This window comes from Seriola lalandi, unplaced genomic scaffold (genome assembly GCF_002814215.2).
Source record: "Seriola lalandi dorsalis isolate HSWRI2012SDOR001 ecotype SW California unplaced genomic scaffold, Sedor1 jcf7180002054111, whole genome shotgun sequence".
Lineage (NCBI taxonomy): Eukaryota > Metazoa > Chordata > Actinopteri > Carangiformes > Carangidae > Seriola > Seriola lalandi.
The window spans coordinates 1-15147 of record NW_019524664.1 but is presented as its reverse complement, the minus strand read 5'-3'; the positions used below and the strand labels follow the sequence as shown (position 1 = coordinate 15147).

General features: G+C 41.2%; 1 protein-coding gene across 1 annotated transcript in view; it reads left to right on the top strand.

The window, feature by feature from the left end:
* LOC111652913 (endophilin-B2-like) overlaps nucleotides 1–15134 on the top strand; it is a 29774-nt gene extending 14640 nt beyond the window's left edge. Inside the window, exons 5-11 of the mRNA XM_023403307.2 lie at nucleotides 1215–1307; nucleotides 3715–3777; nucleotides 4866–4889; nucleotides 5341–5430; nucleotides 5728–5828; nucleotides 7522–7723; nucleotides 14770–15134. Coding sequence (XP_023259075.1) covers nucleotides 1215–1307; nucleotides 3715–3777; nucleotides 4866–4889; nucleotides 5341–5430; nucleotides 5728–5828; nucleotides 7522–7723; nucleotides 14770–14877 — 681 coding nt within the window. The 3' untranslated portion in view covers nucleotides 14878–15134. The remainder of the gene's footprint in view (nucleotides 1–1214; nucleotides 1308–3714; nucleotides 3778–4865; nucleotides 4890–5340; nucleotides 5431–5727; nucleotides 5829–7521; nucleotides 7724–14769) is intronic.
* The last annotated feature ends 13 nt before the right edge of the window (nucleotides 15135–15147 follow it).

Below are 15147 nucleotides of genomic sequence, written 5' to 3'. Positions count from 1 at the left end.
AGTGGAGGACAGAGGAGCCTCTTAAAGAAGAAATTACAGGTCTGTGAGAGCCAGAAATCTTGCTTGTTTGTAGGTGACCAAATACTTATTTTACAGAGGAATTTACCAATTAATTCATTAAAAATCCTACAATGTGATTTCCTGGATTCTTTCCCCCCATTCTGTCTCTCATAGTTGAAGTGTACCTATGATGAAAATTACAGGCCTCTCTCATCTTTTTAAGTGGTAGAACTTGCACAATTGGTGGCTGACTAAATACTTTTTTGCCCCACTGTATAACAGAACCCATATTATGTTAAAGGTTCCGTAAACCATCCTCGCTGCAACTAGATTCGTCTAGCTTCGTCAGCCACACTGTGGCCTCCCGGCGGCCACAACGCCCTCCACTTCCCCACTGCCTTCATTTTCTCAGTCAGCAAGGTATTATGAAGCTCAGTGAAAGTGGACACTAAACATACAACAAGAAGCTTGACTGAATAATGTTCCATGAACAAGAGAGCCAACAGAACAATCAAGACTCAACCATTAGCCCACACTAGCATTGTCATGAAATGCTCCACAGCAGTGCTAGCAGTTATCCAGCTACCGATAACAAAATTTCCTGAACACATTTATAATATGCGTAACAGCAAGTACATGTACAGTATAGTACAGCTAACGCTGGCATGCTACCGTAGATGTCACTAATGAAAACAAACATTTAACATTATGCACCATCAAGTTACTGACACATGGAGGAATAATAAAGGAAGAAAAAACAGTTCTGAGTCAAGCTGGACCCTTTAGCAGCTTGTAGGGCTCTCCTCTCAGTAAATTCAGACTAGTATCAGCTCCACGGTCAGACTGAGACAGAAATTCAGTTTTGGACTGATCCACTGGGACTGGCTGCGCTACTGACACTGACAGAGCCGGTAAAAACTTTAAAGACTTTATGGATGTTGTGACGGCCCACCAGACGACAAAAATTGGGGCGGGTGTCACTTAGTTCTCTGCTCAGAGTGGCATTACTCCAAAGAGTTGTTTGCTGCTATGTGATTGTTTAAAATCTCATTTACAGAACCTTTTAAAATACTGATGTTTACAAGTTCTTCTACTAGTCGTAGGAAGCCCATTGCTGTTTGTCATGGGCTTGGTATCACCTTATTTAATGGCATCATGCTGTGAATTGTGCCGTACCCATACCTCCCTGACTGTGTCATTTTCGTGTACTTCAGAAAGAGCGACGTCTGCTGGAGAATCTTCGCCTGGACCTGGACGCTTGTAAAACACGTCTGAAGAAGGCCAAGTTGGCTGAGGCAAAAGCTGCGGTGAGTCCTTTATTGCCTTCCAACCCCTTAACCCCCTCCCTGAACACGTTCCCATAATAATGTGATAAAACCTTTGGTGGTGCTGACTAAGTGTGTTTGTATCCACAACCTTTTCAGTGCGAGGGTGAAGTGAGTATTAAAGACATTTTTAAAAACTTTGAGTTTGATTCACATGTTGAGTTTTTCTACCGTCACATTTGCTATGAATTTATTTTCTGTGCTATTGATTTCCTGGCGGCAAGAAACTGTTAATGACTGAAAAAACATCTTTGACCTGAAGCTGAATCTGTGCAGAGAGAGCCTGAAACTTGTAGCATATCAAAGATCATGATGGGAAATTAACGCCAGTCACTGACGAAATTCAGCAAAACTTTGGGCTGTGTCTGGTGGTGGTAGCTTATTCCACCAACTGGTAACCAGGGTTTATTTAGCAGTGTGAGAACAACTGTACCAGGACCTGATGGTCCATTGAAATACAAATAATAAAACAAACTATAAATTCAATTTGATGAACTCTCTGCTGAAAGCATCTGTGTCTTCAAATTGTTCTGTTTTTTGTTTGTGATGATTAATTTATTCATGAATGTCTTTATTTGACAATGAGCATTGACTTCATGCTTATATTTGCTACATGGTGAAAAGATTCACTTTATTTTCTGTGAATGGAGATTTAAGTACAATAGATTTGAATTATGAATCAGCAATAATTCACTAACAGTCTCTGTAACTGTGGTATACCACACAGCCTGGCACGGTTAACCTGTGTATATATAAGTGTACCTGTAATAAAAACGGGTTCACTAAATAGTTTTATAGATTGCTGCTGGAAAGCCAGGCTCAAACTACTGGGGTTTCACCCTTCTTACAATCAGAGGACAAATCTGGTCTTGGACCAATATTCGGTCCAGATTATCTGGTAATGTGACTACTTAAACCTCCTCAACTGCTCGTAGGCTTGTAGGGGGGCCAGATAAGGATTTAAAATCAGGATTATTTATTTTATTATTTGTGTTTACGTCAGTCCAGGAGCAGCTGACAGTGTTTCCAAGCAATGGTAAACAGTCTAGTGCTTGAGGCTAATGTTAGCTAATGTATTACTGTTGACAGATATTAGAAATAAAAAGTTAAAATCTCACCTCCAGTTCTCTCTGAAGAACAGCTGACCAGTGTCTCATTGTCTGATCCTTCTGCTTTTGTTTTTTCTTATTGCATCAAGTTGTTGCACCATAGGCCCCGTTTTATTTACATTTGCTTCCCCATTAGATGAGATCACACGAGCTGGTGCATTGCTCTCTTATTACTCCCACTGGCAGGATAATCTTAACATCCTGTAATATGTATGATGCTCAGTTTTTTTCAAATGTTGTAGTGTGAGCATGGTTGAGAATAGACAGAAGACAGTATATTAAGTTTCTCCTTATGTGTTCGATGCAACCCGATACCAAAATCAGTTTAATACTTCGCTTGTCAAGCGCATGTCTATGTGGTGAAACACAGACTGACAGGCTGACAGGTCATTGGTCTCCATGCATGAGGACTTCAGCTGGCTAGCAGAACAATATGATCAAATGTAATCAAAACCATTTTTCCATTTCACCTTCACTTCAACCATTTCATTTCTGGAAAGTGAAGATAAATCCACAAAGAATCCAAAATCCAAAGATCTGTTGAGAAAAACCACAGTTTCTTTTAATCTGTTGCCGTCAATGCCTTAGAAAATAATATGATATTATTTTACGGGGAGCAGCAAAAAATTTGTACTTAAATCTGACATCCTTTTCACATCATTACGGGCTGTGGCTCAGACAGTAAAGCAGCCCGTCCACTAATCAGGTTCGATTCCCTGGCACAGAAAGTCGTAATTGAACCTTTCACCATGATATATGAATGATTGAAGTCCTACTGCTTTTCTTGAGGCTTATTTTTGTTTCACTGCTGGACAGAATAAAGTCTGACTATTTCAGTATGATGTTGACAGCCATGATGCATGTTAGCATGTGCATGGTGAACTACTGCTGACTAGCCTTAAGACTAGTAATATCAATGACTGTCCCACTTACAGAGGATTAGTCAGGTCAGTGAACTATACAAACAAGTCACGAGTTTCACTGGTGTTTGAGAGGATGGTTACACACAGCCGTATTGCATCACCTTCCCCAGGCATGACACACCTGACACAGGTGTACTGGCAGGGTGAACCACCTGTAAATAGATGTATGTAGAACAAGTGAATTATCAGTCACTGATACTAAAAAACAGCTCTCTGTTTTCTGTGTGTAACTCATCAATATCATGATTTAATTTCTTCTCTGTTCTCCGGTCATTTTATCTGCGTTTCTCACACAGTGTTTGCATGGTTGCCAGACACTGAGTGCATCATTGTTAAATAACTCTACTGTCTCTGTAGATGGCTCCAGATTTTCAGGAAACCAGACCCCGCAACTACGTGCTGTCTGCCAGTGCCTCTGCGGTAAGGAGACAATCCTGGACATAAATATATAAAAAATGGAGTAATGATAATGATCAGGTTGTATCCACATACAGTTCAATCAGAAATAGAGGTTGATGGGGGTGGGTGGGAAAACTTAAACGTTTAGAAGTTGCTGTTTGTAAGTATTTATGAATCTGGACTTCAGTTTTGTTTAGTTGGGAGGTGTTTCCTTCTGTAACTGGTGATAATGAGCTCAGAGGTACATACCAGACCTCTGTGTCAAGGCTGATATTGTGCTGCAATGATGAAAGTTCGCATACCATTGATAAGAAGCGTCTGATGCCCAAATGGATGTGTCTCATTAAACCAGGAGGCAGAGGTTGGATTGCCACAGAGAGTGATTGAGTCACATTTTAAACAGTGACAGAGCTAAAGACAAAAACACACAGTGTTTTTACTGTAGTTGAAACATGAGTATAGTACCAGGATGTATTTGGGAGTTGGTTTCGGTCAGATGAAATGTTCTCTGGCTGTGGTCATGTGCTTCCTCTGCTCCTTTGTGGTCATTAGAAAGAAATAGAAACCTTCACACCAGCCCTAAAACACAGTCCATTTCAGTACTTCTTCTGTTTGTCTTTGTTTAACAGGGACACTCTTCACTGCTTCTTGTATGTAACCTCTCATGTTCTCTTCTTCTCATGCTCTCATATTCTGTCTTTGCTGTTGTTTGTCTTTCTTTAACAGGGACACTCTTCACTGCTTGTATTTAACTGCTTCACTGCTTTATTTAACATCTCATGTTCTCATGTTCTCATGTTCTCCTGTTTTCATATTCTCCTATACTCATATTCTCCTGTTCTCCTGTTCTCATGTTGTCTTTGTTGTTGTATTTCTTTCTTTAACAGGGACACTCTGCACTGCTTCATGTATTTAACCTCTTCAAGAACATCCAGCTCTGAATATTATGATCCTAAATTAACAGCATCTCAAACATTACATTTTAATACTCAGGGCTGGATATTGTAAACAATAGATTTTATAATGTTGTAATAATCCTCGGCTCTGGTTGTCAATATGAGAAATCCTTCTTGTAACTTGTTTCTCCTCTTTTTGCTGCGTCCTCTCAGCTGTGGAGTGAGGAAGTGGAAAAAGTGAGTACACCAGTGATGTGCTTGTGAACTTCTTTCACCATCTGTTTTCTGACCACTTCTAATAACTACAGTGTTTGTGCCGGTGTCAGTGTGGTGCGCACAAAAGTAAGTCATAACACAATGAAGTGAGTTAACAGCAGACATGTAGAATTTGTTAGACAATCTTTAGGTGTACTTATACCTTTATTCTCTATGGAGCTATAACTCCAGACCTCTCAGGTTTTACTCTCATCACTGTTCTGCAACGAACACAATGCAGTCTATAAATAATTCAGTAATAAAAAACATCTCAAGTCTTCTCTGATGAAATGTGTCCTTTGAAAACATGTGAAACTTCCTCAGTGACATAACGATTACATCACCTGACCTATCAGATTATTTTTACAATTATCAGTCTGTCGTATCATATCATTTAGAAATGCTGTGTGTCTCATTGTTCTTCCTGTTTCAGGCTGAACATGAGCTGCGAGTGGCACAAACAGAGTTTGATCGCCAAGCAGAAGTCACACGGCTACTTCTGGAGGGCATCAGCAGTACACATGTATGTAAGCCACAACATGCTTACTTTCAGCTCATACAGGCAGGGACATCATGTTTCTAACCTCATCAACAACTTTATTCACTTTTATGTTGTACACCTATTTTATACTGCACACTAAATACACCATATATACAGTATATGTATGTATAATTCAACACCATCAAACGAGCCACTTATTGCATAATGAGTACTTAAACTCCACAGACTACTCATCTTATCTCACTCAAGACTGCAGAGTCTGACTTGAGTGAGATGAGTTTAAATAAATAATCAGTCCTGTTGTATTGTTTTCATCAGGTGAATCACCTGCGCTGTCTGCACGAGTTTGTGGAAGCCCAGGCAGCCTTTTATAAGCAGTGTCACCTCCATATGCAAGAACTTCAGAAAGATTTGGGCAGGTGAGAACCAGGCAAGAGGTCACATGGGCTGCCAGTCATCTTCATACTGACTCTACTTTAATTCTAGTTCTAGGTTTTCTAAGCGTGCAAGCCTAGGTGATTCATCACTGTAAAAGATTTGATCAAGTGCGGACAGTTGGCAGAACAGTTTGTGTATTCCAGGAACTTTTTTTTCAGCGTCACAATACACATGTAGGTGCCCGCTGTCTGCAGCTCTTCAGCTAACACGCCACTGTGGCTGCTTCTCATTCCTCACTGCAACGTCCTATTTCGCAAACCTGGTCTGTCCAACATATCTCAACAAGACGTCACAGTGAACTGACTCACTGCACACACAATGATCTGTTCTGTTACTGCCTGAGATCAGCAGTTTTAGGCTCCAGCTCTTTTTGTTCATACTAGAATGAATAGTATTTTATGAGTCTTGTTTGTTTAAGCACACCTAAGAACATTTCAATTTAAAGTTGCACAGAATTTACTGACTTTACTGTATCATTTATGAATCTTTATTTTATAATCGTTGGAATTTTGGGTAACAACAAATACTTCCTTTTATTTTTAATGTTTTTCTTTCCCTCTGTGTGTCTGCTCTGACCTACACTTTTGCTTTTTAATGCTGTAAATCACTGCAGCAGGTATCATAACGATCACATATTATTAGGCTCAAACAGTGGTTCAATCAGCTTTGCAGCAACGTATACAGGATACTGTGGCAGTAAGACTTGAAGGGGAACTCATTTACAAAATGTCTACCTTCTTTGCATACAAACGTAAATTTGTGAATTGGACTGTGCTCCAACTTGGCTTTTCTACCTAAAGGTCTTTTTGTGGTGTTTTCCTGACCTTTGCCTTTCAGGGTGTTGTCATGGTACCCAGCGGAAAGGTCATGGTGCACAGACATTTGCACAAAGTTCATTCAGTTAAGGCATGCAAACCAGTTATTGGTATTTTGGTGGAAATTGTGTCTTAAATGTTGCACCTTAGAAAAGAAGTGTTAGAACCATGTCTGTTTCTGGCCCAGCGTCACTCCACTGGCAACCCTTTTAATAATCCAGTTAATCACTGTGGACACCTTGTTTCAAGACAGACTGAGAAACAGTGAACCCATCATTTAAATCAGCTGTAAAAAAAAAATCATTTAAATCATCATCATCATTTAAAGCAGCCGTGTGAAGGCAGAAGGACAGATGTGATGATAAATCTGTAGCCGCACAGTGTGGTTGCCTGTGGAATGATGCCAGGCTGCTGCAGCATAAGCCCACACACATCAGACAGGCAGGTGATAACTCGATGATCACTTGGTGATAACTGTTTGTGGTGGCAGATGGCTTTGCATAACAACCTCCTTCCCAATGATTTTATTATTATTTTTATTATTATTATTAACATATAATAATTTTTTTTCCATGTTTTATTTTCTACTTTTGAAATGAATTGTGAGAGTGTGTTTATTAATCACCACTCCCTCTGGTCTATTAGTCCAGCCCTTTGACAATTTGCAATGCTACACAACAGTGAACTAAAACAGCAGGTGTGCTTGGAGGCAGTCACACAGACTGTACACAGTCCCTAGTTCTGTCTTTCCAATGAAGAAGTGTTTCTCATGGTATAGTCAGCTTCCTGTCATCTATTATTTTTTTGTGTCTGTATGTTCTGTATGTTCTGACAGTCACACCTGCCTGCCTTCCCTCAGGCTTCCCAATGCTTTTGCTCTGAATTCCACTCACTCCATGGCTGCTGCTGGCTCTTCAGCAGAAGGCGTCAGCAGCCCTGTGGAGACAGACACGCTGAAGATTGAGGAAGTTCAGGCGCCAGCTACAGGAACCCGCAAGGCCAAAGTCCTGTACGACTACGATGCTGCTGACTCCAGTGAGCTCTCCCTTCTTGCTGATGAGGTGAGTTTTCATTGTCAACCTGTTGTCTCACTGGTGGTATTTGCTGATTCAACTAATGTGTCTGCCCTTTTCCCTGAAGGTTAATGTTTTATTTCCTGGGTGTAGACAATTTTTTCTGACTACAGTGCTTGCTAGTCAATGAGTCAGTGTAAAGCTAGCTCCCAGCAGCTACATTTTAACACACAGCTGCTGTGGTGTAATATGTTTTTAGTCATGGTGGTCAGATTCAGCCTTATATGAAGGACGAAAAATTACAAAAAAGTATAAATAAATAGATTAATAAATGCTGAAATATATAATTAAATATATAAATAAATGCAAAAAACAATGTAACAATGTAAAATCATTTTGGTAACAAAAAATCTTATCTGTATTTCTACATTTATTTATGTGTCCCTATATTAATTAGACAGGCGGTCTTTCCTTAGTCTAAAGCTGGATTGCTTATAGTGGTGTGATCAATTGGATGGATTTGCTACTCCTGCCTTGACTGATACACAGGAGCTTTGCCTTTCCAGTCTTGCCAACTCAGTGACTTTGACACTAGATGTAGTTTCTTCTCAGACTCATTTTTTTCATAAAGCAACAAATCTATAGTGACTTTTGAACAACCTTGGCCACTTTCTATCAAAGAGAGGCCCCTCTGCCTCTACTGTTGTGAGTGAGAGCCATAGAAGTACTCAGTCCACACAGGAGTTGACACAGACGTGAATGAGCCTCTAACTTTCTCTCTGAGTGATCAGACAACGTTGTGGTTATAAAATCTGGATTTTAACAGCAGCTTGGTAATGGTACAGACTAGAGGACGGTGATCAGGCAAAAAGATCATGTGACAATCTCTTTGCTTAGAATAGAAACCCACTCTCTGAACCATGATCCAGATGGTAAATAGACTTGCACTTATTTAGCACGTTTCAAAGCGCTTTATAGTACTTGCCAAATTCACCCATTCACTCACCACACTCACACACTGATAAAACAGCCATCAGGGGCAATGTGGGGTTCAGTATCTTGGAGCCGGCCTGGAGAAGCCGGGATCAAACCACCGACCTTCTAATTAGTGGACGACCGGCTTTACCTCTTGAGCCACAGCCGCCCCATCTGCATCATGTTTCCAGTCTAATTTCATTGTGCATATGCATAGATAAATGTAGAAATACAGAAATAAATAAATGCAGAAATGTATTTATTTCAGCATTTATTTATTTAATTATTTATAATTTTATACTTGTCATTTTTCATCCTTCGTAGCTGTATGCTGACTGGTCATATGTGGACTGTGCAATTGCTGGTTTGTATTGAGATGATTTTATGTTTGTTTCACGAGTTATCGACAGGCTTTGCTTTCTCTATGTGAGCTGTTCACCCTGCTTCCTTTCCACGCTCATGTGGCTTCAGGTGCTGCTGCCACTGTTCAGCAAAAATGACATAGTCTGACTTTAATTCAGTAACAACTAAAATGACAGGTTGGTGTGTTCTCGGGTGAGTGTGTTCTCAGGTTAGTGTGTTCTCAGGTTAGTGTGTTCTCAGGTTTGTGTGTTCTCTTAGTGTGGTCTCCGCAGCTGGTGTCTGTATCCTGACAAAGATTGTTTGTGGTGAAAAGACACCACTGTACGATTGCCTATGTGTGTTTGGAATTCCACCATTGACAAACAGAGTGGTGACTCTTCTGTAGAGAAATGACCATGAGAACCTTCACCGTCCATCAGTAGCTGAGGAAGGACAGAAGGCCACAGCTGTTCAATGAATGCTTCAGGTTCAGTGGGGAGACCACTTGATGGGAAAGTGGTTGTACATTTAATGAACAAAAAGCTCTTCTCATTTTAAGGTTGTAGCTACAGGTTGTGAACATCACACTTCCACACTTCTCAGCCAACAAAGGCTGATCAGACTTATTAGCTCAAAATCTATAATGGAAGTCGCTATTATCACAGAGGCTTTTTATAGAAAATATTGTCCCATAGCTGAGAGGTAAATTTGGGGTTTGAACCCTAACAATAGCTGCAAGCGGCAATTTGCGGATTCTAACCGTTTTGCACTCAGCTGAGAGAAGCAGACAGTTACAGCTAATTAATGCTGGGATGACAGAGACAGGTGGGGATGAGAGAGATGGGGGCAAGAGAGAGAGACGGGAGCAGAGAGAGAGGTGGGGGACGAGAGAGAGAGGTGGTGGGAGAGAGATGGGGGAGGAGAGAGAGGGAGATGGGGGATGAGAGAGAGGGATGGGGGATGAGAGAGGGTGATGGCGGAGGAGAAAGAGGGAGATCGGGGAGGTTGTAATGGTATTTGGTGGTGCCGGTGGTGTTTCTGTTTTCTGTTTCTGTTTTGATTGCTAGGGCAACAGCAGTTAAGTTCTGTGTCTCATGTCACTGAAGTACTGAAGTAAACAATAAACTACAGATCTCACTCTTTAATGACTGTTAAGCTCTTTGAACTGCACTGACCTACAGCGGGGAAAATAAGTATTGAACGCGTCCAATTTTTTCTCAGTAAATATATTTCTGATGGGGCTATTGACATGAAATTGTCACCAGATGTTGGTAACAACCAAAGTAATCCACACATACAAGGAAATCAAAACATATATGTCCATAAATTAAGTTATGTGTAATAAAGTAAAATGACACAGGGAATAAATATTGGACACATGAAGAAAAGGAGGTGCAAAAAGGTATGGAAAGCCAAGAAACCAGCTGAAATCTGTTAGTATTTAGAAAGCAATCCTGCCCCCTATCAGTGCAAATTAACACCAGCTGGTTTAGTCCTAATTGATGGCCTATAAAAAGGTTTCTCATTACCAAGGTGTCGCACAATGGGCATCTCATGATGGGTAAAAGCAAAGAGCTCTCTCAAGACTTTCGCAACCTTATTGTTGCAAAACATACTGATGGCATTGGTTACAGACATATTTCTAAACTTCTGAATGTTCTAGTGAGCACTGTTGGGGTTAGCAGGTACATTTGTTTCAAAGAAAACAATAAGTAATGCACTCAACTGCCATGGCCTCTCTGCATGCTCACCGTGCAAGACTCCATTGTTGAAGAAAAAGCATGTTGAAGCTCGTTTAAAGTTTGATGTACAACATTTGGACAAGCCTATGAAATACTGGGGGAATATAGTCTGGTCAGATGAGACCAAAATTGAACTCTTTGGATGTCATAGCACACACCATGTTTGGAGGAGAAATGGCACTGCACATCACCCCAAAAACATTATACCAACAGTGAAGTTTGGAGGTGGGAACATCATGGTGTGGGGCTGCTTTTCAACATATGGTACTTGCAGTCTTCATATAATTGAAGGAAGGATGAATGGAGAAATGTACCAAGACATTCTCGATAAGAATCTGCTGCCATCTACCAGGATGCTGAAGATGAAACGAGGGTGGACATTTCAGCAAAACAATGATCCCAAACACACAGCCAAGGAAACTCTCAATTGGTTTCAGAGAAAGAAAATAAAGCTGCTAGAATGGCCCAGTCAATCACCCGACTTGAATCCAATTGAAAATCGGAAAATTGGAAAGAACTGAAGATCAGAGTTCATAGAAGAGGCCCCCGGAACCTTTAAGATTTAAAGACAGTTTGTGTGGAAGACTGGGCCAAAATCACACCTGAGCAATGCATGCGACTAGTTTCTCCATACAGGAGGCATCTTGAAACTGTCATTACCAACAAAGGCTTTTCTACTAAGTATTAAATAAATTTCAGCAAGCGTGTTCAATACTTTTCCCTGTGTCATTCCACTTTATTACACATAACTTAATTTATGGACATATATGTTTTGATTTCTTTGTATGTGTGGGTTACTTGGGTTGTTACCGACATCTGGTGTCAATTTCATGTCAATAGCCCCATTAAAAAATATATTTACTGAGGAAAATGTTGACGTGTTCAATACTTATTTTCCCCGCTGTATATGAACAGAGCTGTACAGATAAAGATTCACTGATTGAATTGAACACTCTCAGAGATAATGCAGTCATCTCTCGGAAATCTACTGGAGGGATGAACACCACTCTTTCACATCTTATTTCCTCATTTGGTGTTTTGATGATGATGAATCTCTCCTGTAGGATGTGACTCACGTCAGTTTCACAGTCAGCAGACTGCCGTCTATTAAAGCACTTGTGGTTGTTCTGCAAAAGGAGGAGTTCTTTCCTCAGTGGGAGGGGTTTTCATGTGTGTCCATTTAGTCCTGTAGATGTGTTTCACCAGGTTTTGGTTCCCTCTTGTCCTCTCACTCACATCCTGTTGGGTTCTCCCAGTGAATTAAGACGCAAGTGAAAGAGTAACAGAGGTGAAAAGGTTGCAGGTCAGGCGTACGTCCTTCTTTAGCCTCAACATAAATAATACACTGCTCAAAAAAATTAAGGGAACAATTATCATCACAGTATAACACCAAGTCAGTTAAACTTCAGGGATATCAATCTGTCCATTTAGGAAGCACAAGTGAATTTGAATCAATTTCACCTGCTTTGGTGCAAATGAAAGTGACAACAGGTGCAATAGAGAGGCAAAAGCAAGACAACCCCCAAAAAGGACAATTGCTCTCTCCTTATCCTTCCTGACTGATTTTTCTCTAGTTTTGTGTTTTGCTAGTGTCCTTGTCACTACTGGTAGCATGAGGCGGTACCTGCAGCCTAATCAGGTTGCACAGGTAGTCAAGCTCCTCCAGGATGGCACATCCATATGTGCAGAACGCAAGAAGGAAAACTGAAATCACAGGCTGGCCACATGTGGCCAGAGTGTGTAGGCAGTTGGATAACAAAGGCATTGATGCCATTGACTGGCCCTCATCTTCCCCTGACCTAAATCCAATTGAGCACCTATGGGACGTTATGTATCGGTGCATCTGACGCCGCCAAGTAGCGCCACAGACTGTCCAGGAGCTCACTGATGCCCAGATCCAGGTCTCTTAGGAGATCCCCCAGTACACCATTCGCCAACTCAGGAGCATGCCCAGACGTTGTCGGGAGTGCATACAAGCACACAGGGGCCATATACACTACCAAGTCACATTATGAGTTGCGTGTTACCTGTTGAAATTCACGTAAGTTGGATCAGCCTGTGATTTCAGTTTTTACTTTTCGGTGTGATTGTGAATCCAGCCCTCAATGGGTTGATGATTTTGGTTTCCATTGACTGGTATTATGTCATTTTGTTCTCAACAAATTATACAATGTACATCAGTAAAGATTTTCAACTTGAGTAATTCGTTCATCAAGATCCAAAGTGTGATTTAAGTGTTCCTTTAATTTTTTTGAGCAGTGTATTTATATTTACAGTTCCTCAACAAAACACTGAGTATATTTGAAGCTTAAGAAATTCGTCGAGTGTGTTTCCTTTGTTGTAAAACGTAAATTTAAAAATAATTTAGTTTGCTCACCTTAGTCTTCTTCACTGCCTTTGATGGGGTGCTGAGTTTTCTTGGCAAATCACCACTAGCGGTCAAAAACTACATGTAAATGAGTAGTAAATGCATCCAGTGCCTATAAAAAATTCAACATTTGGACTTCAACCCTCAGACTTTTTCATATTTTGTTGTTTTAAAGTTTAATCCCAGGGGATTAACTCAGATTTTTAAATCACCAGAAACAAATGAAAAAAAGGGAAAGTGAAAAAGTGAAAAGAGGGAGAAAGTTGTGTATCAGTGGGATGGGAAGTCCACACTGGGGCTAAAGTAGCCCCACCCCCCTGCTCCACTTGTTTTAATAAGGTGATATGTGATCTGTTTATCTGATGTTTCTGTTGAGTCACTTCTCTGTTTATATCTCTATTAGAGGATGTTGTTTTGTTTTAAGTCACTGACGGGTCACCGCCCACTCAAAGGAAATGGAACCAGAGTTTGTTTAGGAAGTTATAATCTCTATTGTTTACTGTGGGCAGCAGGAATGTCTTCGCTTCATCGTGCCAACAGGATGAACCCGCTTTTTAATGACTGACCATGATTTCCTGTAGCAGCAGCCCCAGGAAAAAAACCTTGAACCCTGACAAGACTTTACAATACATGCCACACTGACTCATACACTCATACACTGAGGGAACAGCCATCACAGGCAGTTCAGGGTTCAGGGATCGAACCACCGACCTCCTCATTAGTGGATGACCTGCTGTACCTCCTGAGTCACAGCGGCCCAAACCAGAACCTTCAAGAAGGACTGCTGGATTACTTCATCAGTAGTTTTCCACACAACAGTTAAAGGGTTTAGTTTGGAGAGGGAGGTGTGTGTCGCCTGAAGCTGCTCCTTACTATTGTTCTGACTGATTTATTCCAATAAACCAATCACAGTGCATTTTTTCATTCCCTTTAAAAGACAGGTGAGCTGCACCTTGGTGTGTCGCTGTTATGACAATGCAGTGACTCATACTGAGTTACAGTCTATTTGAGTTCAGTCCTGACCAATGAGCCCAGTCCATTCCTGACCAGTGCTCTGCTCTCAGCTCTGTGTGAATAAACTTTGGGCTCATTATGGATCTGTGGAGAACTGTTGTGTAGTTGATGAACAGGAAACACTGTGGCTCACTCTACGGTGTGTTACAGGGTGAGTGTGTTGTTCATCCATCGATGTTGGCTCAGATTTCTCTCTTGATAACTCGTCCTTGAAATAACAGTGAAGTACTGAACCACTGACTTCAGACCAGGTGTTTGTTGGTCAGTCACTTTTTGCTGCCTCAGGATAACAGTACACCAACAGTGCTACTGACCACACCTCGTGTTGATGGGTTTATGGGAACTCAGATGGGCGTGTAGTCTATCTGCTGTGTAAAGATCTGTGTCGGTCTGAAACTAGCAGAGACTCCTATGTTAACATTAGCAGCTCTGTTGTGGCTGTAGGAGGGTGAACAGGAAATAGTCATGTTGCATCATTTGACTCCAGACTCACCCACTAACAAATACTCCCAATACTTTCAGAGATTGCTCTGTCCGCACATCACCACCCTGAAACTGGAGCAGCTTGTATCATGTCACATTTGATTGGCTCTGACTCCTGTGTTGACCTTTGGTGTGGTTGTTGAATCAGTGTCTGTGTGCGTGTGTTGCAGCTGATCACAGTCTACACGCTGCCTGGGATGGACTCTGATTGGCTGATTGGAGAGAGAGGGAACCAGAAAGGAAAAGTGCCGGTCACATATCTGGAGCTCCTCAGCTAAGGAACATACACACACATCTGTACAGCTATCTTTGTGGGGACCTTTAATTGACATTTTGTATTCCCTTAACCATCACAATTTAATGCATAACCTCACCCTCAAACAACCCTTCATATTTGCGGGATCCAGCACAAAGCACCACAGACTCCGCACGTATAGTACGCCCCTGGTTTTCAGACCCCGCAAAAATAGTCACACACACACATACACACACACACACACACACACACACACACACACACACACACACACACACACACACACACACAC